The sequence below is a fragment of the Myxocyprinus asiaticus genome, chromosome 36 (assembly GCF_019703515.2).
Source record: "Myxocyprinus asiaticus isolate MX2 ecotype Aquarium Trade chromosome 36, UBuf_Myxa_2, whole genome shotgun sequence".
Classification (NCBI taxonomy): Eukaryota; Metazoa; Chordata; class Actinopteri; order Cypriniformes; family Catostomidae; genus Myxocyprinus; species Myxocyprinus asiaticus.
In genome coordinates this window covers 36,674,987-36,702,633 of record NC_059379.1, presented here as the reverse complement: position 1 = coordinate 36,702,633, position 27,647 = coordinate 36,674,987, and the positions used below count along the sequence as shown (strand labels likewise).

The window sequence follows — 27,647 nt, the reverse complement described above, 5'->3', positions numbered from 1 at the left end:
TGAATGCGCGATCTTTAAACTTGGTCCTACTCTCGTGGAAATTGATTGGTTGGTTGTCTGATTGGCTCAATGTGGAGCGTGGAAATGCAGATTTGAAAATCAAATGAATTGTTTATTGGGGAAATGACTCATTGATTTGCTGCACATTTTTAAATGTACAACTCTTATCTTTGGTTTTAGGAGGTATTAAGTCTTTCCAAGTCAGTGGGCTTGAGTCCTAGTCAAGTCGCAAGTAGGGTTGCAGTGGTATACCTGTTTCACGGTATACCACGGTATGAAAATTGATGGTTATCATACCATGTACATTTGCTTATCTACGGTATTGAGAAAAAAATGCAACCGGACGGAGAATCTCACCTGTGCATGCGCATCTGCTTTCCTCCTCGACTGCCTGTCAGACTCGTCAACTTGTCCCACACACACACATGCAGCAGAGAAAATGTCAGAGAGAAGTGAGGCGAGGGTGTCTGACATAAGTGAGTGTGTATGTGAGTTAAAGCAGTGTTTATCAACTGGTGGGTCGCAGCTCTATTCGGACTGGGTCGCGGACAGCAGGGAAAGAACAATGCCATGGTTCTCCCATTGAAGATATTTTGGTGACCGTCCAAGTGATAGCCTATTTAGGACTGCCGAGGCAGATTTAATGATAATCTCACAATCAGCTAAAGGCTTCTCATCTGCACTTTCGCACGAGCGTATCGGAACCAGCTCATGATCTTGATCTGCTCTTCTCTCTGGTGCGCGCGTGCAACAACTGGGATTCCCTCGATATTGCGGAGCGCAGACCTCACAACTGATGTGACCAATTTCAATTCTAGTGAGACTTTTCTAGTTTAAAGCATCAAATCAAAATCAAATAAAATCAAATCACTTTATTGTCACACAGCCATATACACAAGTGCAATGGTGTGTGAAATTCTTGGGTGCAGTTCCGATCAACATAGCAGTCGTGACAGTGATGAGACATATACCAATTTACAATTACATCAAATTAACACAACACAATTTAAACATCTGTTATACACATAATTACACTCAACAGTATACAAATAATAACATACACTGTACAGTATACAATACGCACTATATAGATTCACATTATTCAATAAAAATAAAAAATGAAAATATATAAAAAAGTATATATATATATATAGAATGTACAGTATTGTACTGTATTGACATTCAGGCTGTCGGTTGATAGTCAGTTGTTAAGAGAGAACATAATATAATAATAATAATATAATTTATGACAGTCCGGTGTGAGATATAAGAGTAAGGGTAATAAAGTGCAGTGCTGATGTATTTTGATCGTGGGAGATCAAGAGTTCAAAAGTCTGATTGCTTGGGGGAAGAAGCTATCATGGAGTCGGCTGGTGCGGGTCCTGATGCTGCGATACCACCTGCCTGATGGTAGCAGTGAGAGCAGCCCATGGCTCGGGTGGCTGGAGTCTCTGATGATCCTCCGAGTTTTTTCACACACCGCCTGGTGTATATGTCCTGGAGGGATGGAAGCTCACCTCCGATGATGTGTCTGGCAGTTCGCACCACCCTTTGCAGTGCTTTGCGGTTGTGGGCGGTGCTATTGCCGTACCAGGCGGAGATGCAGCCAGTCAGGATGCTCTCTACAGTGCAGGTGTGCTGAGTGCACCAGTGTGTCAGAGTGTGTACCTCCTCTCTGTAGGCTGTTTCATCATTGTCAGTGATCAGACCTACCACCATCGTGTCATCAGCAAACTTAATGATGGCATTGGAGCTATGTGTTGCCACACAGTCATGTGTGTACAAGGAATACAGGAGTGGGCTGAGAACACAGCCCTACGGGGCTCCAGTGTTGAGGGTTAGTGATGAGGAGATGTTGCTGCCTATTCTAACCACCTGGCGTCTGCTTGACAGGAAGTCCAGGATCCAGCTGCACAGCGAGCTGTTTAAGCCCAGAGCCCGGAGTTTCTCATCAAGCTTGGAGGGCACTATGGTGTTGAATGCTGAGCTGTAGTCTACAAACAACATTCTCACATAAGTGTACTTTTTTTCCAGGTGGGAGAGAGCAGTGTGTATTGTAGATGCAATGGCATCATCAGTGGAGCGGTTGTTGCGGTAAGCAAACTGCAGCGGGTCAAGAGAGAGTGGCAATACAGAGCAGATGTAATCTCTGATTAGTCTCTCAAAACATTTGCTGATGATGGGGGTCAGAGCAACAGGACGCCAGTCATTTAAACAAGTTATTTTTGATTGTTTTGGAACAGGCACAATGGTGGATGTTTTAAAGCATGTGGGGACTACAGACAAAGAGAGGGAAAGGGAAAATATCCGTAAAAACACCAGCCAGCTGGTTCGCGCACGCTCTGATGACGCGGCCTGGAATGCCGTCTGGGCCAGCGGCTTTGCGGATATTCACCCGTCGGAAGGATCGGGTTACATCCGCTACAGAGACGGAGAGTGAACTAACCTCTGTAGCTTCAGCCGCAAGAGCTCTCTCCGCGAGGGCGGTGTTATTTCCCTCGAAACGAGCATAAAAAGTATTTAGCTCATCCGGGAGAGAGGCAGCGGTGTTCATGGCGGAGTTTTTATTCCCTTTAAAGTCCGTGATGATGTTAATTCCCTGCCACGTGCTTCTAGAGTTGGTGGTGTTAAACTGTCCTTCAATCTTACTCCTGTATTGGCGTTTTGCGGTTCTGATAGTTTTTCGGAGGGCATAACTGGCTTGTTTATGCTCCTCCACGTTCCCGGAATTAAAAGCGGAGGTTTTAACATTAAGTACCGCGCGAACATCGCTATTGATCCAAGGTTTCTGATTCGGATAGATTCGTACAGTTCTGGTCGGAACGACGTCCTCTACGCACGTTCTGATGAAACACATTACGCTATCAGCGTAAAGCTCAATGTCGTCATTAGAGGCGGACCGGAACATCTCCCAGTCCGTGTGATCAAAACAGTCTTGTAGCGTAGAATCTGATTGGTCCGACCAGCACTGGATCGTTCTGAGGGTGGGTGCTTCCTGTTTCAATTTCTGCCTGTAAGCGGGCAGAAGCAGAATGGAAGAGTGGTCCGATTTGCCAAATGGTGGGCGGGGGAGGGATTTGTAGCCATCCCGGAATGGAGAGTAGCAATGGTCCAAAACCCGGTCCCCTCGTGTGTTGAAACTAATGTGCTGGTGATATTTTGGTGCGACTGATTTTAAACTGGCTTTATTAAAGTCCCCGGTCACAATGAACGCGGCCTCAGGGTGCGCGGTTTCCTGCTCACTTATAATCCCATACAGTTCCTTGAGTGCCCGGTCTGTGTCGGCTTGTGGGGGGATGTACACAGCAGTGATAATGACCGCTGTGAATTCCCTCGGTAGCCAGAATGGTCGACACAGAAGCATAAGAAATTCCAGATCAGGAGAACAGAAAGACGTGATAGAATGTACGTTCCTCTGATCACACCAGGATTTGTTGATCATAAAACATACACCACCACCTCTGCTTTTACCTGAGAGGTCTTTCGCTCTGTCCGCTCGGTGCACGGAGAACCCCGTGGGTTCAATGGCTGAGTCTGGAATCTCCGCAGACATCCAAGTTTCTGTTAGGCAGATAATGCAGCAGTCCCTTGTATCTCGTTGGAAAGAGATCCGCGCTTTCAGCTCGCAGAGCTTGTTATCCAGAGACTGAACATTTGCCAGTAGAATAGTGGGTAGCGGGGGTTGATTTGCGCGGCGTCTTACTCTGATGAGAACGCCGGCTCTGTTTCCCTTTTTCCTCCTGCGTTTCCGTGGCTGTGCTGCCCAGACAAAGGGCTCCGCTTGCGTGTTTGTAAACAGCGGGTCGGCATTGAGGAATGTGAAGTCCGGTTTACGGTGTGAGATTGCTGAACCAATGTCCAAAATTGTTTGTCTGTCGTAGACAATAAGGCAGACAACATCCTAGACAAAAAACATAAGAATTGTGAACAAAACAAACAAAACATTACTATGTTGTGTCGGAGCACGCAACGCAGCAGCCATACTCCGCGCCATCTTGAGTCCAAAAACAGAGGGGACTTCATTACGCAGGAAGTCAAGTCAAACCTCTCAAACAGTAGGCAGCCCTGACATGCCAAACAGCACTGAGGAGGAAAACAGCAACACTGTGCTATGCTATGATTATACATCATCACCTTTGCAAAATTGTTTTACATGAGTAAAAGTAACTGTTATATTTTGACAAAATGTTATAGTTTCATATGAAATAATCTAATGGTAGAATCTATTAGACCTCATTTTATATGAACAGGGGCAGTTGTAGTTAAAGTTTCAAGATGTGTTTCAGCTTGTACTTATTTTTTCATAAATACTATAATTTGTTATTGTATTATATTCCATTTTTAAAAGGGGGGAGAGAAAACTTCCTGTCGCTTTTGTTGTTGATGTCAACAACAAAAATAATGTCACTTGATGCATGTCCTTGTTCTTGAAAACCATGAACAAAACTATGCAACATAAAAGGAAATGCGACCCAGGATACATTAAATACAGGTTACGTTTTTACTACGGTGGGTCGCCACTTGATTTCCAATGTAAAATCTGTCCTGAAGCAAAACCAGTTGAGAACCACCGAGTTAAAGATACAGACAGGAACAGTCTGGCTGCGCTGTTGCGCACCTACAGTATATGTTAATTATGAATAATCATAGGACATTACTTTAAAAGCTCACACAGCTGATGTTATTTTTCATTTAGTAGTTAATTTAACATGCTATGCTAACATGTAAACTAACATGCTTTAGTTATATAACATGTTATAGTTACATGCTATTTTTTTTTATCATGTTTATAATTCAGTTTATTGTTAGCTTTCTTATTTATTCTATTTATTTTATTTTCAAAAGGGAGACTTTTTTTACACACAATTTAAAAAAATGGTTTCAAGTTTCAATTATAATAAAGCGTTGTTCAAACAAAACAAAACAAAACTCCTTTAAGGGTCATTGTAACAGATAATAGTAATTATGTAATATCGTATACCGTGATACCGTTATCGTACTGTGAATATCTCATACCGTTGCAACCCTAATCGCAAGCCACTGTTTAAGTCTACGTTGAGTCGCAAGTCTTCTTTGATTACTTCGAGTCGAGTCACAAGTCATCAAATTTGTGTCTTGAGTCCAAGTCAAGCGACTCGAGTCCACATCCCTGCCAGCCTCTTTACAGGGAGGAAAGATAGGTTAATTTTAAGGGTCCCTCCCTTTCATAAAATATAAAGGCAGCTCTATAATTGAATGTATAACGACCCATTCACACTGCGTGTGAAAGATAGTTAGTGTGATATTATAAAGATAGCATGTTGTTTCCAAAATTATATAATTGGCTTTTACATTATGATGTACTAAGGCCAAAAGAAATTATTAAAATATTAGATGGAAAAAATTTACTTTATATTACGTTGAAAGATAATCTTTTTTTCAACCAACTTTGAGTTGTAACATTTGAAGGAAGTCACGAGAGCAGGATCTAGATACAGCTTAAATTTGATAGAAAATAGATCAAATTTATTACAGGGTAAAACACTGGAAACAAGGCAAGACTAGGAACTGGGAAACAAAACAAAAAATACACCCAAGATAGCAACCGGTACATGAACTGGAGAAAACTACAACTAACAAAGACCAGAAATCAGGGCATAATATACACAAGGGCTAACGAGGGAATGGAACACAGGTGAGAACAATCGGGAACAGCTGACAGAGATGAGGGCAGTGCATGCTGGGAAGTGTAGTCCAGGGAAAACAGAAGACAGAGGATAAACACAAGGCAACACAACAGTGGATCATGAGTAGGCCTACTCTTAGTATATAAACCTAGACTTTAGATATATAAATCCAATTCAGGCTCATTTATAAGGCACTTTTCACAATGAATATGGCTCCAAAGCAGCTTTACTGAGTATATTGCCTTACATTCCAATGAACCAGCCAAATGTGACAGTGGTGAAGATAATTCAGGGCTGTCAAGAATAAAATAATTGTGATTAAGTTCATGATTTCCAATCAGTCTTTAGAAAACAGAATGAAACAGTAATCATTTCATATTGGGCAAATGTTTACTCTTTAGATATTTTTTAATAAATATTATCAATGTTTTCATATATATATATATATATATATATATTTTTTTTTTTTTTTTTTTTTTTTTTTTACTCTCTGAAATTTTCCATGGACCTCCTAGCACCCCCTTGTGTCCCCCTAAGCATCCCTGGACCACAGTTTAAAAAACCCTTAAAGCACAGATGTGTAACTCAAAGGCCACAAACTTATTACTGAAATGTTGGATAGCAGGTGATCAGAAGACCTCTCACTGACCAATCAGTTAGTGTTTTCCACATAAATACACTACCGTTAGATGGGAACTCCTTCAATACTGTTTAAAAAGCATCCCAGGGTGATACCTCAAGAAGTTGGTTGAGAAAATGTCAAGAGTACATGTCTGCAAATTCTAGGCAAAGGGTGACTACTTTGAAGATGCTAAAATATAACACAGTTTTGATTTATTTTGGATTTTCACAACATAATTCCCATTGTTCCATTTATGTTATTCCATAGTTGTGATGACTTTGCTATTATTCTAAAATGTGAAAAAAAATAAAGAATGAGTAAGTGACCCTAAACTTTTGAACGGTAGTGTATATATGAGCCTTCCCCTGTTTCTTTGCTCACAATACCATCCACAAGTACGTAAGTGTATGTGTAATTTAATGCACAAATAAATGTTGAGCCATTTGTATTGGTATTCTTCTACGAGAATGTCTGTTCTGCAGTCTAGACATACACACACGTGCAATGCTGGGGGCATGGTTTGGCATGGCTGACAGCAAATGCCCATTCATTAAAATGAAGGGAAATATCCAGTAGATATAGCTATTTTTTTTTTAAAGAAAAAAGAATGTTCAGTGTAATGTTGTTAAAGATTACAGAGATATAATCTCTATGATCTGAAATAAGGGTTTTATGTTTTTATTTATAATTCAATTCAATTTTTATCCATGATGGCAAAACCCCATTTTCAGCTGCCATTACTCCAGTCTACTAAGAAAATGTGTCACATAATCCTTAAGAAATCATTTAATATATTAACTTAGTACAAAAGTAACATTTCTTTTTGTTAGTACAGTTAAAATGGTTGTCTACTTAATGAAGTGTGGAAATCGCAATATAGTGTCTTTTTCCAGCTGAGGTGTTGAGTACACTTGCAGTTACTTTACACTTACAAGTCAGATTTCGGATTTAAAAATAACCAAAATGAAATTCTCCTCAGATTTCTCCTCAGATTCATTCATTTATTGTTCTTCTGAGAGACGAAGGCTATTCCATGCACTTCTGTATTGAAATAATAAAACAAACTTGATCTAACCAGGACAGAGAGAGAATTGGACAACCCAGATCCACAACAACAAGAATACAAGTACATCAGAGTTTCTAATTTGAGACACAGATCCTCACAGGTCCTAAACTAGCAGCTTTAATTAACAATATATGTTGAACACTTGCATTGCTGCAAGTAAAGGATTCTTGGATGAACAGAAATTTGAAGAATATATAATTTATTTTAAAAGAAGTAGTCAATTGTTACATAATAAATGCATTTACTCTAATTTTTCAATTATTTTCAATCAATTTAATGCATTCTCTGTGAACAAAGTCCCCTCCAAACAACTACAGTCCCCCCAGTCTCCCCCATCACTGCCATTTCCACCACTGGTCGCACCCCACAGAACTTCAAATCAATCAAATCAAATCACTTTTACTGTCACACAACCATATACACAAGTGCAATGGTGTGTGAAATTCTTGGGTGTAGTTCCGATCAACATAGCAGTCGTGACAGTGATGAGACATATACCAAATCTACAATAACATCATATTTACACAACACAATTTAAAGTCTAATATACACATAATTACACACAACACAATATACAAATAATAACATACAATGTACATTATACAATACACACAATATAGAATACACATTATACAATAAAATAAATAGTATATATAGTATATATAAAATGTACAGTAGGTTGTACTGTATTGACATTCAGGCTGTCAGTTGATAGTCAGTTGCCAGTGTGTTGTTAAGAGAATATAATTTATGACAGTCCAGTGTAAGATAATAAGATTAATAAAGTGCAGTGCTGATGTACATTGATCGTGAGAGATCAAGAGTTCAAAAGTCTGATTGCTTGGGGGAAGAAGCTGTCATGAAGTCGGCTGATGCGGGTCCTGATGCTGCGATACCACCTGCCTGATGGTAGCAGTGAGAGCAGCCCATGGCTCGGGTGGCTGGAGTCTCTAATGATCCTCCGAGCTTTTTTCACACACCGCCTGGTGTATGTGTCCTGGAGGGAGGGAAGCTCACCTCCAATGATGTGTCTGGCAGTTCGCACCACCCTTTGCAGGACTTTGCGGTTGTGGGCAGTGCTACCAGGCGGAGATGCAGCCAGTCAGGATGCTCTCTACAATGCAGGTGTAGAACCGTGTGAGGATGTGGCGGTTCACTCCAAACTTCCTCAGCCGTCTCAGGAAGAAGAGGTGCTGATGAGCCTTCTTCACAACAGCCTCAGTGTGGACGGACCATGTGAGTTCCTCAGTGATGTGGGCACCCAGGAACTTGAAGCTGCTGACTCTCTCCACTGGTGCTCCATTGATGGTGATGGGGCTGTGTTCTCTTTCTCTTCTCCTGAAGTCCACCACAAGCTCCTTTGTCTTACTGACATTGAGGGAGAGGTTGTGCTCCTGACACCAGCATGTCAGAGTGTGCACCTCCTCTCTGTAGGCTGTTTCATCATTGTCAGTGATCAGACCTACCACCGTCATAGCATCAGCAAACGTAATGATGGCATTGGAGCTATGTGTTGCCACACAGTCATGTGTGTACAGGGAATTCAGGAGTAGGCTGAGAACACAGCCCTGCGGGGCTCCAGTGTTAAGGGTCAGTGATGAGGAGATGTTACTGCCCATTCTAACCACCTGGCGTCTGCTTGACAGGAAGTCTATATCCAGCTGCATAGCGAGCTGTTTAAGCCCAGAGCCCGGAGTTTCTCATCAAGCTTGGAGGGCAATATGGTGTTGAATGCTGAGCTGTAGTCTACAAACAGCATTCTCACATAAGTGTTCCTTTTTTCCAGGTGGGAGAGAGCAGTGTGTATTGTAGATGCAATGGCATCATCAGTGGAGCGGTTGTTGCGGTAAGCAAACTGCAATGGGTCCAGTGATGGAGGCAGCACAGAGCAGATGTAATCTCTGATTAGTCTCTCAAAGCATTTGCTGATGATGGGGGTCAGAGCAACAAGACATCAGTCATTTAAGCAAGTGATTTTGGATTGCTTTGGTACAGGCACAATGGTGGATGTTTTAAAGCATGTGGGGACTACAGACAAAGAGAGAGAAAGGTTGAAAATGTCAGTAAAAACACCAGCCAATTGGTTCGCGCACGCTCTGATGACACGGCCCGGAATGCCATCTGGACCCGCGGCTTTACGGATATTCACCCGTCAGAAGGATCGGGTTACATCCGCTACAGAGATAGAGAGTGAACTAACCTCTGTAGCTTCGGCTGCGAGAGCTCTCTCTGTGAGGGCTGTGTTATTTCCCTCAAACCGTGCATAAAATGCATTTAGCTCATCCGGGAGAGAGGCAACGGTGTTCGCGGCGGAGTTTTCAATTCCCTTTAAAGTCAGTGATGATATTAATTCGCTGCCACATGCTTCTAGAGTTGGTGGTGTTAAACTGTCCTTCAATCTTGTTCCTGTACTGGCGTTTTGCTGCTCTGATATTTTTTCGGAGGACATAACTGGCTTGTTTATGCTCCTCCGCGTTCCCAGAATTAAAAGCGGATGTCCGCGTATTAAGTGTCGCGCTATTACTCAAAGGTTTCTGGTTCGGGTAGATCTGTATTTTTTTGGATGGAACAACATCCTCTATGCACTTTCTGATGAAACACGTTACGCTATCAGCATAAACTGCTTGATGTCGTCATCAGAGGCGGACCGGAACATCTCCCAGTCTGCGTGATCAAAACAGTCTTGTAGCATACAGTCTGATTGGTCTGACCAGCACTGGATCGTTCTGAGGGTGGGTGCTTCCTGTTTCAGTTTCTGCCTGTAAGCAGGCAGAAGCAGAATGGAAGAGTGGTCCGATTTGCCAAATGGTGGGCGAGGGAGGGATTTGTAGCCATCCCGGAAGGGAGAGTAGCAATGGTCCAAAACCCAGTCCCCTCATATGTTAAAACTGATGTGTTGGTGGTATTTTGGTGCAACTGATTTAAAATTGGCTTTATTAAAGTCCCCGGTCACAATGAACGCGGCCTCAGGGTGCGCGGTTTCCTGCTTGCTTATAATCCCGTACAGTTCCTTGAGTGCCCGGTCTGTGTCGGCTTGAGGGGGGATGTACACAGCTGTGATAATGACCGCTGTGAATTCCCTCGGTAGCCAGAATGGTTGACACAGAAGCATGAGAAATTCCAGATCAGGAGAGCAGAAAGACTTGATAGAATGTACATTACTCTGATCACACCAGGATTTGTTGATCATAAAACATACACCACCACCTCTGCTTTTACCTGAGAGGTCTTTCTCTCTGTCCACTCGGTGCACGGAGAACCCCGTGGGTTCGATGGCTGAATCTGGAATCTCAGCAGACATCCAAGTTTCTGTAAGGCAGATAATGCAGCAGTCCCTTGTCTCTCGTTGGAAAGAGATCCGCACTCTCAGCTCGCAGAGCTTGTTGTCCAGAGACTGAACATTTGCCAGTAGAATACTGGGTAGCGGGGGTCGATTTGCACTACGTCTTAATCTGATGAGAACGCGTGAACTGTGTTTTCACGGCCGGGTAGCCCAGACAAAGGGCTCCGCTGGTGTGTTTGTAAACAGCGGGTCGGCATTGAGGAATTTGAAGTCTGGTTTATGGTGTGTAATTGCAGAACCAATGTCCAAAAGTGTTTGTCTATCGTAGACAATAAGGCAGACAACATCCAAGACAAAAAACAAAAGAATTGTAAACAAAACAAACAAAAAACTACAATGTTGTTTCGAAGCTCGCAACGCAGCAGCCATACTCGGCGCCATCTTGAGTCCAATCTTAATGATCAAGTGATGCTTACCCAAAGATAAGCCACCCACAGGCATGGTTCATCGCTATGGCCACGATGTACACTTTGAGCATAGATGGAGTAAGGCCTGCATCCAACTGCTCATGTAAAAAGTGAAGCACTGTATTCACGGGACAATGCACTGAGTACTCGTCCCCAAACGAACTCCAGTCAGCAAAAACACACCATTTCAAAACATAGAAGCATCTCGTAGATGGGGATTTAGCATGTAAAATGGTATCAAGCACTGGCTGCGACAAACCATTTATATCAGACGAGCTCCATTTTTTGTCCAGACATGAAGTCTCCACAGCTCCGGTTGAAGATGCTATATTGTGTCTTGCATCTGATGCGAGCGCAGACCTCTCCTCAGTGGAATCCTCCATGGAGTAGCATCCAACAGTTTCACCAGCTTCACCAGCGCAACCAATAGAACAGTTCCTGCACGACTGATCATAAGCTTTCAGAGGCAGAAATACCTCCGTTTGAGTAAATTTATACTGTATGTCACATCAACCATGCACCTGCTTAAAGCACGTCAATTGACCTGTAATTTGCGAGCTAGGGCATAAATACCCAGCCCAGCTGAGTTATGGAGTACAACAGGGGGTAATGAGAGGTCTCCCAAGAGGTAAACATGTCCACCTCTGCCTTCCCAAATATCTCATAAATCCTCAGAACAGTCTGAGGGTTAAGTCTCCATTTGCCTTGGTTGATGCCCTGATGCGAGAGCAGATACGCTCCGCAATTCAGGCTACCGGGGACATGCATTGCACGTAACGACATGAGATGTTTTCTCGCAACATAAGAGAAGTCGACGCATCAAATCCAACATTGAGCACGACCACACTCCCCCTTGACGATTTATGTACATCACCACTAGTGTCTGTCTGCATCAGAACGTGAAAACCTTGCACGACTGATCGTAAGCTTTCAGAGCCAGAAATACCTCCATCAGTTTGAGTCAATTTATACTCTATGTCACATCAACCATGCACCTGCTTAAGGCACGTCGATTTCTGTAGAAGAGACTGAGCACATTCGTTAGTCAAACGGGCCACTGAATGTGCTTAAAGCAAATAGTCGTCAAGGTAATTCAACACGCAGACACCATGGAGGATGCCTGAGTGGAGCGATGCCGCATCGACTTATTTCATGAATGTGGGCTCCCCCATAAAAAAAGAGCTCTTTTTTAATTGTGTATTAGTGCCTCAAGCATTCGCAACGAGATCTTGAACCTTTATTGGAACATGACTAATGATTGGCACTAGGCCAACAACAACACAAACAGAAGTTCCGTTTTGAACATCTTCTTGTTCCCTGCCAATCGCAACTAGGAGAGCGAGGGAAACTTCGCTGGGGCACAGAGATGTAGTTGGAGCCAAAACGAACTGCAGATTCTTAGGCTCCCTTCCCGGTTTCAGAGTGCTGACACCATCAGGAACGCTGCCCTGAGTTTAGAAGGGTGCTGCCCCGAGAAAGAGCATCAGCAAGTCACTTGAGCAGCAGAGCCACCCCGCCTCTGCAAAATGTGCTTTATTGCTTGTGACTGCTTCTTTTCTGCTTGAAACCTTTCAATGAAAGCCCCCATGGCATCACCGAACAGGCCTTTCTGCAACCACCTCAGCGTCTAGAAGATCAGCTTTGTCTCTGTCATGCATCACTGTGAGATTTAACCTTAGATGGCGCTCCAAAGACACCAGGCAACCCATTGACCTCCTGATGGACTGGGAAGTGATTTTGGTAGCCCTGAGCAGCAAGTCAGTAGTGCAGAGCAGTTCCCTAAAGAGCCTAGGGTCTGGAACTTGCTCATCCATCGCTTTGAACAGGTTAGCTTGATAGGCCTGGAGCACTGCTGTGTTGTGCAGAGGCGTTCCAGCCTGACCCACTGCTGCATAGGCTTTGTCCACGAGTACGGATGTGAATTTGCACTGCTTAGATGGATGCACCAGCTGGGCATTCCATCAAAGTGCAGAGGGGCACAAGTGGGCCGACCACAGGAAGCACGGCTAATCCACTAGCTGTAAAGATGTGCAATATTAACAACGAATCTAAGATTCAGGTGTTCAGAGGACGAGAGATGAAATTGTGACCCTGAAGAGGAAATTCTAGCATTGTACTCCAGGTTATTTGCTCACAATGACGCACTCATCAGGAGCAGAGCATCAAATGCCATCTGCCAATAGCCGTGATTTTGAAAGTCTTTAGAGATCGGCACTCCTAGAATGAGTTATCCCATAACCTCAGCAAATGCTACAGCATCGAAGTACCTGACTTCATAGGGAACAGCGCCACCCGGACCAATTATCAGCACGGCTGAATAGATAGAGCGGCGTGAGTGCAGAGCAGGTGCGTTTATTTGTGGACCAAACTCAGCCATGCAGTGCAGGCAATTATAAGCGCTCGTCAACCAGTGAGAAGTGTGGCACACACTGCGAAACCCGTTTAAATGCAGCACAGAATTGTCTGTTGCAAAATTCCAAATGTCTAGGTGACATATTAACCTTGTGAGACCCTGCATCCTTATGTGCATACATTGTGCATCCAAAAACTGGAAAATGTTGCTTTCAGAGGCTGTATACGGAGTTAGGATGAAAATAAGGTGCATTTCAAACTGCACTGAGACCAGTGCAGTCAGACAATGCACTGGAGGTTATGTCATTCACTAATAAGGGAGCATCCTACAGCTTTCCTATGCAGCTAAGTGCATTCACTACAAACCTTTGGTCAAAAGTTCAGTTTCAGGCTGCAGATGATATTTGCACAACTCAACATGGTTGGCAGTCAAGGGAAAATGGTAATCAGTACTTAGATTCAGAATTTGTAATGCTAAATTTTATTTTAACATGGTTGGCAGTGATAGGACGATGCTGGCCATTACCTGAATCAGAATTAATTATGCTAATTTCCGATTGGTAAAATACTTCAGCACTGGCTATCACTTGTTTGTTTGCCTCTTATATGAAATCAGCCAACACTACGATATAAGACATGGGAATACTCAGATTCCCGTGGCTGCAAGGTTTCTACAAAGGCTGTCGCCTTTCTTGCACAATGTATTACTGAGATAAAAAAATGGATGTCTCTAAATTTTCTTTGTCTCAACAGTGACAAGACTGAGGTTATGCTCATTGGTTCACCCCACCAGCTTCGTAAAGCTGGTTCTTTAACCTTAAATATGGATGGCTCTGCTCTGGAATTTCAAACAAAATTGAAAAATTTGGGGGTGAAATTTGATGCAAATTTAACATTTGATCCTCATGTTAAGAGTACTTTTAAAACACCATCCTTTCATCTCAGAAACATTGCAAGACTGCGACACATATTATCTTTCTTGGTGGCTGAAAAACTGATCAATACTTTTGTATTTTCTTGTATTGATTATTGCAATGCTTTACTTGTTGGGGTCTCTAAATCTACCTTAAATAAGTTGAGTATGTGCAAAACTCTGCTGCTAGAATCTTGACTAGGACCAGGACAAGTGATCACATCACTCCTATCTTGGAGTCCTTGCACTGGCACCCTGTCAAGTTTCGTGTAGACTTTAAAATTCTCATGCTTACCTACAAGGCTTTGCATGGTTTGGCCCCTCAATACTTCTCTGAACTTTTAATCCCCTACACTCCAATGCGTGATCTTCGCTCCTCCGAATCTGGTTTTTTTAACTGTTCCTCCTGCTCGTCTATGGGTGACAGGGCCTTCTCTTCTTTTGCTCCAAAACTGTGGAACTCTCTTCCCTCTGAGGTTAGACATGCTGAATCTTTTAGTATTTTTAAATCTTCTCTTAAAACTCACTTTTTTAGGGTTTCTTTTTTGTGATTATTATTGTATTATTTTTAAATTGTTCTGATTGCATGTTTTTTTCTTTTTTGTATTTCAATGTATTTTTCTTTTTCCTTTGTAAAGTGCTTTGAGATGCAACTTTTAAAGGCGCTATAGAAAATAAAGTTTTATTTTTATTATTACAATGTCCTCTTCATACAAGTGATGTATAACTGCTATTTATATTTTCCCAGGTCAAAACAACTGCTGGGTGGTTTGGCTTCCAACTCATTTCCATTCCCCTGCTCCTTAAAATTATTCTAGAAAATTATTATTCTTCCTCTTACACTCACACTAATTCAATCTCCGCTTGAAGTCTGGCTGTAGCACAACAAATTCAGTCTGGCTGAAAAATTATGCCATTGGATAAAATTTGGCATATTGTTACATCAAACTAATTTTCTTGGTCTAATTAACTGAATTATCCCATTAACTTTCAAATTTCAAATCCGTTTAAAAATGTGGCACAGATTTTTTTTCCAGTCTCTGCTAACATTTTTTTCCTTCATCTTTGAGCCAGTTTACCAATTGACATGCTAATTTTTTCACCTGGAGCACAAATACTGTGACTGATTGTTTCTCCTACTATACTGTATATTCAGACAACACATAGTAATACTCAACTAATTTCTGAGCAGAAACTTGTCGCTGCTTCACTGAAATTACACAACATGATCACACATTAAGTCAGCAGGTTGTTTCCAAGAGTTCTGGTACCCTAGGATCGGCTACATTATGCCGACTCACCAAAAAGCGGCATCTCCTATCAGATATTTTGGCATCAGCTCCAGTGTGTTTACCTTCCCCTGTGGTGTGACTGGAAGTGCTTTGCATCAGCAGCATGGGACACCTGGTTTCTGATCCTGCGTTCTCACACCAGGAAGTAATCGTATTCGCATAATCAAAGACGAGTATGATTCTGAGGTTGCATTTTCGCCTCTAACATATTTTTTTCACAGATGGTTTGGTGTTTGGGTTGGGGGGTACAGTTTATAAAATATGCATTCCTCTTCACTCTATTACAATCTGTACTTCTGAAAACAACCCACTTCACAACTTGCTTTTGGCGCCCCTCCATGGACTTTTTACCCAGAAAACGGAGCTCACACTTGTCCATACACCCAACAACACTTACCAATTTGGCCACTGGGGGCAGTGTTTTGCATTTCGGCACAGACCGACTTTAACTAAAGAAAAGTCAACCTTCTGTTTCTGACTTTACTGAAATTTTTTATTATTTTTTTATTATTATTGACTGACCTCACTGTGAATTCGGCAACAGTGAGTCTCGAGCTAAACTTTGTGCTTACCAAAATTCAAACTACTGCTCCCAGTGGCCAAAGCAGGAAGTGTTTTTGAACGTTTTTAAGTTTCCAGGTAAACTGTCCTCAGATGGGCACCAAAAGTGAGTTGTAATGTGAGGTGTTTTTAGTTGTAAATTATGTAATACACTCAACAGGAATTCATATTTTATTAACTATATCCCCAAACCCAAACCCTAAACCTAATCATCAGTGGAGTAAAAATGTAATCTTGGAGGGAAAAAATGCAACCTCTGAATTGTGCTCATCACAATTATTTCCTGCTTTCAACACAGGACGAGAACCCTTGTCTCTGAGACTGCTGACGTAATGCACACTGCAGGAGAATGTAAACACTCTGAACTGATGCAAATATATTTGATAGCAGATGCCGCCTGTCAGTAACTCTGGAACATTCTGTAGCTACATGCCAACTTCCTCTGTGATCATGTTTGGCATCCACCTTTACAGTCAGCAAAGCATGGGTTTAAAACTTAAACTGAACTTTTTACAGTTCTGTGAAAAAGATTTTCCCCCCTTCCAGATTTCTTCTATTTTTGTGTATTTTTCATTCTATATTGTTTAAGATCTTCAAACAAGATATAACATAAAATAAAGGCAACCTGAGAAAACACAAATACATTTTTCATATATATATATATATATATATATATATATATATATATATATATATATATATATATATATATATATATATATGTTTTTTTTTAAGCACAAAAGATATCCAACACCTGTATCATCCATGTGAAAAACTACTGTAACTGCCCCCTTAAACTTAATAGCTGGTTGTGCAACCTTTAGCAGCAACAACTTCAAACCAAACACTTCCAATAACTGGAGATCAGTTTTTCACAATGCTATGGTGGAATTTTGGCTCACTCTTCTTTGCAGAACTGCATTAGTTCTGCCACATTGGAAGGTTTTTGAGCATGAACTGCCCATTTAAGGTTCTGCCACAGCATCTCAATTGGGCTCAAGTCAGGTCTTTGTCTAGGCCACTCCAAAACTTTAATTTAGCTTCTTTTGAGCCATTCAGAGGTGGACTTACTCCTATGCTTTGGATCAATGTCTTGCTGCATAATGCGTTTGAGCTTCAACTCACGGACAGGATATTCTCCTTTAGGATTTTCTGGTAGAGAGCAGAATTCCTGCTTCCCTCAATTATTGCAAGTCGCCCTGGCCCTGAAGCAGCAAAGCATCCCCACACCATCACACTACCACCACCATGCTTGACCGTAGGTATGATCTTCTTTATGTGGAATTCTGTGTTTGATTTACGCCAGATGTAACGGGACCCGTCTTCCAAACAGTTCCACTTTCGACAGTGCCACACTTTAGCAGTGGTTTTCGCCTAGCCACTCTTCCATGGATGGCATTTTTGGCCAGTGTCTTTCTGATAGTGGAGTCATGAACAGTGACCTTTATTGATGCACGAGAGGCCTGCAGTTCCCTGGATGCTGTCCTTGGCTTTTTTGTGACTTCCTGGATGAGTAGTCGCTGTGCTCTTTGGGGAATTTTGGAAGGTCGACCACTTCTGGGGAGATTCACTACTGTGCCAAGATTTCTCCATTTGGAGATAATGGCACTCACTGCGGTTGTTTGGAGTCCCATAGCCTTTGAAATAGCTTTGTAACCCTTCCCAGACTGATGTACTTCAATCACCTTTTTCCTCATCATTTCTGGAATTTCTTTCGACCTTGGCATAGTGTGCTACTCTGGGTGAGACCTTTTAGCCAACTTCACGCTGCTGAAAAATTTCTATTTAGGTGTTAATTTGATTGAACAGGGCTGGCAGTAATCAGACCTGGGTGTGTCTAGTCCAGCTGAACCCAATTATGAATGCAGTTTTATAGATTTGGGGATTTAGTAACTAAGGGGGCAAATATTTTTCAAACAGGCCCAGTTGGTATTGGATAACTTTTTTGCTTCAATAAATAACATTATCATTTAAAAACTGTATTTTGTGTTTACTCAGATTGCTTTTGTTTTATGTTAGATTTTGTTTGAATTTTTGAAACAATTTAGTATGAGATATACACAAAAACAGAAAAAATACTTTTCACAGTGCTGTATACAGTTTAGCATATCAACAAGGTGTGTTAAAACTCAGTCACTCAATCTTCTGCTGTATTTCTGAAATTCATCAATTTTTTGCAAGCTACTTATTCCACGAAGCCCAAATTATTACTAACATTTGCTCCTGTTCTATTTTAACTCTGCATAGATGCAAGACTGCAAGACACCTCCATCAATTTATAATTACACATTTCAAAACCCCTCATGGGTTTTTATTAACCTTCTTCCTGAGATTTTTTATTGTGATTTCAGCTTTTCATCTCTACTAATTGTCTTATCTTGGTTTTTGCCAGGCTCTTTTAAAAATATTGATCTTTAAAGCACAGCCTAATTGCTTAAAGCTCCTAATGAAAGCTGTGGGATATTGATTATAAACCATCATGATCACACAGGAAATCGAAACATTGCTTCTGAATGTACCCTGAAATCAACCCCATTCTGCCGAATTATGACAAGCACCATCCCCCATGAGACATTTGTACATCAAATATTGTGTTCACCTTTCCCTGTGGTGCTACTGATAGCGCATTGCGTGAGGAACCTCTGAGACATGGGTTCTCGTCTCATTGGAAACCAGGAAATAATTGTATTCAAATAAACCATGCTGTGTGTGACTCAGAGTTTGCATTTTCACTGTTAAATTTACATTTTTACTCCACTGACAGTTAGGTTTAGGGTTGAGGTTTGGGTTAGGGGGTAGAGTTAATAAAATATGTATTCCTGTTGACTGCATTACATCATTTACAACAAAAAATACAGCTTGCATTTGGCGCCACTATGTGGACATTTCGCCCAGAAACTGTACCTGACACTTGCCCATACGTTCAACAACACCTCCAACTTCAGCCACTGGAGTCAGTGGTTTGAATTTCAGTAAACAGACCGATTTCAGTAGCAGAAATTGCAACCTAATGTTACCGAATTCTCAGTGTGATCAGTCTGTCATAAACACAACACGATGGAGAGGTCATCATAACCATAAATAAATCTTAGCTCCAAAACAACCATAATTTAATTATTTAAATAATATATTTGCTATCAAATCATATTATGTAGCAGTAATTTTTGCATAGCAATATCTTTTAAAATATATAATAAACCGAGCTTGCATTAAACGGAGATATTAAAATGTTACAGTGCAGTTTCGAGAAAGTCCGTAACAGTTGGCCGAGACTATAGAAATAAGTGGGGAGTGCCATAAATAAATCCTGCCTGTTGCAAAAATGTTGTGAATTCTAAAATTCTAAAATTGTGTTGTTTTTTTCTGTACAAATGAATACATGGCAAACATTTTAAAGATCAACACCCAAGCAGTCAATAAATTATCTGTTTTCATTCAAAACCAGTTCAAGTAGCACCCTGAGGTGTCTCTTCCACTGACAAGTCTCCTGGTTGACCATTCCAAGATACTGGTACTGTAAATGCATATGGACCAGATGTAGCATCTATGCATTAACGTCTATGCCTGAATAGCTCATCAAATCACGTCTCCCATCCAGCTGTAATCTCACTGTAATTATGAGTTACCATCCTTGATTTTCTAGACTTGAGTCTGTCATGTTTTCTCACTAGTTTCGATAAAAGACACATCTCACCTACAATATTAAAAACCTTTACTCAGTCCCTTATGAATGTAACATAGTTGATTATGTTTTTTATTGGAAATGTCAGCCATGCTTTTCATGCAATATAAACAGTCGGCCTACACAGGTGTGTAGAATTGTGTGCTGTTTATTGAATATATTCATGTATTATTCAACAGGCAGTTTGTATATGGAAGAGGCTGATACTTCTTGTTGTGTTCAGGGAAACATGTTGTCAATATATTGTCTATTTCAAAACCTTGTCAGCTGAATCGCTGTCTACTGCCTTAATACTGTAAGACTGAGATAAAACCTCATAAGCGACTGATTTGTAACACTCTACATGGCAAGCACCTCCACGCGGCACTTCCGCTCCAAATAAAAGACTTGACTCACGATTTATTCCAATAGAGTTCTAACGCCATGATACTTTAATGAGCATTAAAGACAAACACAAATATTGGGTAAATTAGACAGTTTTATTTAGATTCAACTATTTACAGTTCATACAGTAACCTAAATAACTGGGCTGACCACTCTCCTCATTAGGTGTTAGGTTAAAGGCATAGAGCAGTGGTTCCCAACCCTGTTCCTAGAGGCTACACATTTTGGATTTTTGATCTCCCTAATCAAACACATCTGATTCAACTCATTAGCTCATTAGTAGAGACTCTACGACCAGAATTGGGTGTGTTAGATAAGGGAGATATACAAAATGTGCAGTGTTGGGGGCCCTCCAGGAACAGGGTTGGGAACCACTGGTGTAGAGCGTGTATCCACGCAGAAAATGTTTCCTATCAATGGACAGAGCTTCGTTTTGAAGATGCCTTTCAGAAGACAGTGCTTATTGATAAAATTCCGGTGCTGCTGCACCGGTTCCATATTCGGGTTGCAGAGGTTTTGCTGGATGATGTTGATCATCCACATAGACAGCTGGGAACTCCAAATCATAATTTTTGAAGGCGAATGGGTTTTTATTATAGGCTACTGTGAAAGGCGTTGTTATCTTCCATAGCTAGAACAATAGATTTGGGTAGTGTCCCTAAAAATAGGTTTTCCTGGGTTGAAACCCTAGACCCAGCAGGCAGAGAAACGTCTTCTAGACAAACTGTATCAATGGGATACTTTGCTGTAGTGAAGAGTAAGGCTTGAGCATGGCCCAGTCTTATGGCTGGCGATACAGATACTTTTTTCACAAATAAGGAGGCCGAAACAATGTTTAGTTTGTAGGCCCTGTCATCTATCATACACTGTGTAAAGGTAAATTCTACATTGTATTATACGTCATTATACATTAAGAAGCACTGAAAGTTTTACCTAATGTGTAAAAAGGTGTTTGTTAAGGCAAGCATCACTATTACTATTGCTCATACTTACTGTTGGGAAGTTGACCAAAACCATAACTCTAGGAATTAAACTGTGGCATGTAACTTGTCCCGCACCATTTGGGTTACAGACATGAATAGTACATCATGCAGCTTGTTGAGAAAAGTTGTACTATGACTTTAAGCAACAAGACTTAACACTGAATGTGTTGTTTCCGCACCACTGAACAGAGTTGAAAAATAAACAACATAAAATAAATAAACAAAAATAAATATTGTTTTCAAACAGCCTCCCAAATACACCCCCCATCTGCTGTTGATCGAGCAAACAGATAGCCCCCAACTCATGCCATTGGTCAAGTCAATGTTGCTGTGTCAAGCTGCGGGGGTCGCTAAAACAAACAGAGGAATGTTTATAGCGCCACAGAGGCACAGTTTACAGTTTTTCGAGAAAATTAACCAAGGCTTATTTATAGTGGTCTCCGCATATTAAGCTGATTTGCACCTGGCAGACAATACAAGCCACCACCCACAACACCCTTTCAACCACCTAGTAATACCCTAATAACTTTCCAGAACACCTTACCAACCACCTAGTAACACCCTAACAACCATACAGAACACCCTAGCAGCCAAAAAGGCAACCGCATGGCAACACACTGGCGATCACCCTCAACACCCTAGGATTGAGGCGGGCAAGCACCACAAAGACCTTAAGCACCATAAATCACATTATTAAATAGTATGAGGCTATAACTCAATCATTGATAGTGATCACAATTGCAAAACCACAATAAATACTAGATGATCAATCAAATACTATTACTAAGATCTGAAAAGTCCCTATTTCATGCATTTAAAGATATAGATATTCAATGTCTTTATCTCGTGTCTCTGTCTCTTACCTCCCGAACCTTCTGGAGATCTGATTGATCCAGTCTCCTCCAGAGAGAATCTGTTATAGAGACTCCCAGCCATAGTACAATCCATCTCTTTCTCTTAAACCTGCCTCTCACTCTCATATACTTGCGTTCCTTCCCTCTTTTCCGTTCCTTCACTTTTTTCACCTCTTTGACGTCAGCATCAGTTACCAGAAAGTCCCCCCCACACACACACACATTCTGTTTTACTCATTTGTTCCTAAATCTTTCATTCCTTCCACCGTTCCCTTCCTGTCTTGTAACACCTCAGATTTCCTTCTTTCCTTTTCTGTCACCCCTCTTCCTGTAATTTCACAAAGGCAGTTTGAAACCACTGAGCATTTGAGCATTCTGTCTCCTAAAATTCTTCTAACTGTAACAGCAAAGATTCCAGATACACAGGTTCCCAGAGAAATTTTTCCCTCCTCCCAATTACTCCCTCTCAGCTGCTGAAGCTTGTGTCTGCCTCAATGCCTGACAGCCTCACTGAGAAGAGCTAAACACAGCTGAAATCTGGATGAGAGACCTAACGAGAGGAGACCAGGAAGACAAAATGTCTCAGAGGAAATGAAGAGTAAAGAGGAAATTCCAACAGTGGCCACCTAATCAATCCATATTATGTGAACACAGACTTTTATTCTATATTATTTTGCAATCATCACATCTGTGACCACAATATGTTCTATATCACAAATGAACTCCAACATGTATTGATTTCTGACCAAAAAATGTGTAGAGATTATTGAATTGCTGTTCTTCTGAAAAGAAGGCATTGATAAATAAAGTGGACAAACAAATGACTTTTCACTATGACTTAATTCACTGCAATCAAATGTATTTACTTTACAGATACATTCCTAGACAAATAACTTGAAAATTATGGGAGTGGCATTTATCAGAGAAAGTAAAGTCACGTACTACAGTAATGTCAAGTACTAATGCTAGACTGTAAGTTATGATAAGAGGAGAGTTCAGGAATTAGGGGTGAACAATGAATTTAAGTTCAGTCATGACAATTCTCTGAATAAATTTAAGGTGTGTCAGTATACGTGGATATGACAAGTTGGTAGGTTTGGTCTTGGTGGACTAGTTCTGATTATGCTGCTGCTGCAGTGCAAGTATGAAGACTTGCTACTGTTAAGAACATACACAGACATGCTGTGTTGAGCATGTAAGTCATGATGCTGCTGCACATTTAGACATACTGTACATAAAATCCCCTTGAGTAGATCTAGACAACTGGTGCTGGAGAGGTGGAGGGTTTGAGAGAAAAAACTCTTATAGTGCGCTGCAGTGAAACCGCTTTACCTGCAAACAACTGAGGCAATTTACATGTTAGACAAAGAGAGAGTACTTAAGTTGATTGGCTAAAAGATCATGGGCTCTATTTTTGTGACTGCGCTAGGCACAGGGACACGCAACGACCTTGTGCTATGTCTTATCCAATTTTTGCGCAATTTACGTGCAAGCGCAATGTGCAAGTGTGCGTGGGTGGGAGTGCTTGCACTATCTGTGGGCATATGCATGCAAACTGTGGGTGAATTGTATGTTAATGAGGTGACGCAAACTGTAATTTGCTATTTTCCTAATAAATAGGTCAATTCGCTATGACCTCTGAGAACCACGTTTATTATTGGTGCAAAGTTAGACAAGATTCTGCACACTACATAAGAACGGACATAAAGTTCAATGTGCAATGCTTATTCAAGTAAATGATGACTCTTCTAAATATATACTGTGTAAATGATGTAAGTAAATTGCTTTTTTTATTTTTAATGCACTTATTAAAATGTCAGACCTAATGGAATACTTTGAGCTACTGAATTGCACATACACACACACACACACAATTGAAAAGTAAAATGTGTCATTTCTGCACCACTAGAGAAATCAAAGAGAACTGCAAAAATATTTCAAAACTCTCCTGTATGACATTGTACATGACCAAACAGGTAGTCCCAATATAAACTCATGCCATTGGCTGAGCCAGTGTTGCTATTTCTCACAATTCCATTAAGTGCCACTAGTGGTACAGAACATAAACACTTCACCTTCACCTATAGTGCCATGATATTAATCACATATCAATATTTGCAGAGAAAGCCCCCCAAATAAAAAATAACTCAATATGTAAAAATTAAACCACTGTTACTCTTTGGATGTTTTTGACTGATTTGACATCTGTTTTTTGTTTTATTAAATAGTTTCCTTCATTGGAGCGATCCAAGGCTTAGTGATTTTTCTTTCACTTGCAATCTGAACACAGAAAAAATGGACTTGATCCAATGAGTCTAAAGCCAAGCACACACTACACGTCAGCACCCTCGACTCACAGTCTTTTGTTTTCGTCATGATGGTGCGCACACTACACGACTGATCGCAGACTAGGTGTATCAACTACATGACTATTCATCCCCGAATGAGGCCCTGTGTGTACAGCTGGTGAAGATGCATTTTGGGTTATCTGATCACAAGTGGATAAGCAAGACACATCACAGTTACACCTGGTTGTCCCTTTTGACCACTTGTGTTCAGATTTCGAGGGGAGAGTCTCTGATTGTATGTCATGACCACACAAATCAATCATTACTTCAGTGTATTACTGAATGATGATAAAGTGCAAAAAAGTCAAATCAGAAAACGAAAGCACTACATGCATTTTCGACCACTTTTGACCACCTCTAAATGAGCTGACCCCGTTATAGCTGTCTTCAAACGGATCACCCAAAACAAGTTTAAATGACGATCACGAAATGTATTCAAAAACTTGTGCACATACAGTATAGGGTATTTTGTTCGTAATTACATGTCAACAAACATTAAAGAATGGCTCGCACTTGTTTTTTGCACTGATTTGCACAGAAGAGAATGAATAAGAAATGCTTTATTTTCTAAACGTGTCTACACGTTACAGCTAAATTGTAGTCCAGCAATGTCCATAATAATCCAATGATATTGACTCAAGTGACTGTCAAGGAGATGCAGTATGACACGTGGTGGAGTGTGTGGACGTTCAGTGAAGCACACACATTTAATCCCTGTTTGTTGTGGAGTTTCTGTACAAAAGGCTGACTGACTGGTTCTAGTTCTCACTGACTTCTGATTTTCCCTCCTCATAATTTCACAGCAGCCTTTAGTGGACTGAAAAAGTTGTGGACTGGTAACAGACTCTAAAATATGTTCAGTAAATCATTAAGACAACACTTCTTACCTGAGTCAGAGCTGGCAGATGCAACCGGCATTTTCCTTTTCTTGAGAGTCTGTGATCGTACCAGATGAGTTTGAAGCTAACTACTGCAAAGAGAGAGAGAGGTTCTGTGTGAAAACAACTTTTATCACATGGTCAACTCAAGCATTTACCCCAAATCCACCTCTGCATGCTGTAATAAATTATTATTCACCTGTGGGAAAGAAAAAGCACAAATGAGATGTCTTTAATGTTTCAATTCATTCACCTAGAGACAGCAATGAGATTAAATGTAGAGCAAATAGTTCTCCTGACAGGGTTCCCACACCTTTTGACCAATACATTTGTATGGCTTTTCAAGTTGTTCATGCATACTGGATAAGGATTTTTAGAAATCATTTTATAGAGATGCTTTCACAAAGAGCAATTCCTGGGCAATTCATTATTTAAGAGCTGAATGGCCAAAAAAATCATATTCACTATAGAAATTTCCATGACCTTTTAAGACTTGATTATTTTCGGGGGAGTCACGTGACGCTATGTAAGGGCTGATCGCTTGAAGGTGAGCTCTGCTTAAACTTTGCTACAATTATCATTTTAAGCAATATTAACCAGTGAGAACCATAATAGTTTTGTTTGTTAAACTGTGCCGGGAGTGCAAGATGTCGAAAGATTTGAAATCGTCGGCCTGTGGGGACATTAAAAAGCACTTACACTGGCGGCCAAATGTTTGGAATAACATACAGATTTTGTTCTTATGGAAAGAAATTGGTACTTTTATTCACCAAAGTGACATTCAACTGATCACAATGTATAGTCAGGACATTAATACCGTGAAAAATTACTATTACAATTTGAAAAAAATTAAACTACTTCAAAGAGTTCTCATCAAAAAATCCTCCACGTGCAGCAATGACAGCTTTGCAGATCCTTGGCATTCTAGCTGTCAGTTTGTACAGATACTCAGGTGACATTTAACCACATGCTTCCTGTCTTGTCGGGCACTTCTCACACACCTTACAGTCTAGCTGATCCCACAAAAGCTCAATGGGGTTAAGATCCATAACACTCTTTTCCAATTATCTGTTGTCCAATGTCTGTGTTTCTTTGCCCACTCTAACATTTTCTTTTTGTTTTTCTGTTTCAAAAGTGGCTTTTTCTTTGCAATTCTTCCCGTAAGGCCTGCACCCCTGAGTCTTCTCTTTACTGTTGTACATGAAACTGGTGTTGAACGGGTAGAATTCAATGAAGCTGTCAGCTGAGGACATGTGAGGCGTCTATTTCTCAAACTAGAGACTCTGATGTACTTATCCTCTTGTTTAGTTGTACATCTGGCCTTCCACATCTCTTTCTGTCCTTGTTAGAGACAGTTGTCCTTTGTCTTTGAAGACTGTTGTGTAAACCTTTGTATGAAATCTTCAGTTTTTTGGCATTTTCAAGCATTGTATAGCCTTCATTCCTCAAAACAATGATTGACTGATGAGTTTCTAGAGAAAGCTGTTTCTTTTTTGCCATTTTTGACCTAATATTGACCTTAAGACATGCCAGTCAATTGCATACTGTGGCAACTCAAAAACAAACACAAAGACAATGTTAAGTTTAATTTAATGAACCAAATAGCTTTCAGCTGTGTTTGATATAATGGCAAGTGATTTTCTAGTACCAAATTAGCAATTTAGCATGATTACTCAAGGATAAGGTGTTGGAGTGATGGCTGCTGGAAATGGGGCCTGTCTAGATTTGATCAAAAATGACATTTTTCAAACAGTGATGGTACTGTTTTTTACATCAGTAATGACCTGACTATACTTTGTGATCAGTTGAATGCCACTTTCGTGAATTAAAGTACCAATTTCCTTCTGAAACAGCAAAATCTGTACATTATTCCAAACTTTTGGCCGCCAGTGTACGTTCTCACACAGCGAACCACTCGCAGGATCAAGATGGCAGGGGTCCAGTTGATAATGACAGCGAGCCTCATGATGTAGGTCGGAATATCTCAAACATTTATGCAGCACTAACAAAAAGCTTGACTGATATGGAGGGCCTCGTGGAAATACGTCGAGCGATCACGTCTATGGAGGCAAAACTTTCCACCTTGATCACAAGAATGGACGAGGTTGAGAAGCGAATCGAGTCTCTGGAGTTGGCCGAAAGAGAGCTGCAGGCTAACCCGCCATCCACCAAAGCTGATGTGGATAAACTAGAGGATATGAAAAATCGGAGCAGACGTAATAATGTGTGTTTCGTTGGAATCCCAGAGGGAAAGGAAGGTCAAGATATAGTGAGGTTTTTGAATGGGTTTGTTTCG

At 40.9% G+C, this 27,647-nt stretch overlaps 1 protein-coding gene across 5 annotated transcripts in view; it reads right to left on the bottom strand.

Moving 5' to 3' along the window:
* Positions 1-27,647, bottom strand: part of mpp2b (MAGUK p55 scaffold protein 2b) — a 123,313-nt gene that overhangs the window by 68,730 nt on the left and 26,936 nt on the right. For 2 of the 5 annotated variants that reach the window (XM_051674484.1, XM_051674485.1), the window contains exon 1: positions 22,135-22,275. The exons of 1 other annotated variant lie outside the window; for it this stretch is intronic. In XM_051674484.1, the coding sequence (XP_051530444.1) occupies positions 22,135-22,219 (85 nt within the window). In that variant the 5' untranslated portion in view covers positions 22,220-22,275. Of the gene's footprint in view, positions 1-22,134; positions 22,276-25,360; positions 25,444-27,647 lie in introns of those variants that run through there. 2 more of the 5 variants (XM_051674486.1, XM_051674487.1) reach the window with 2 other exon arrangements.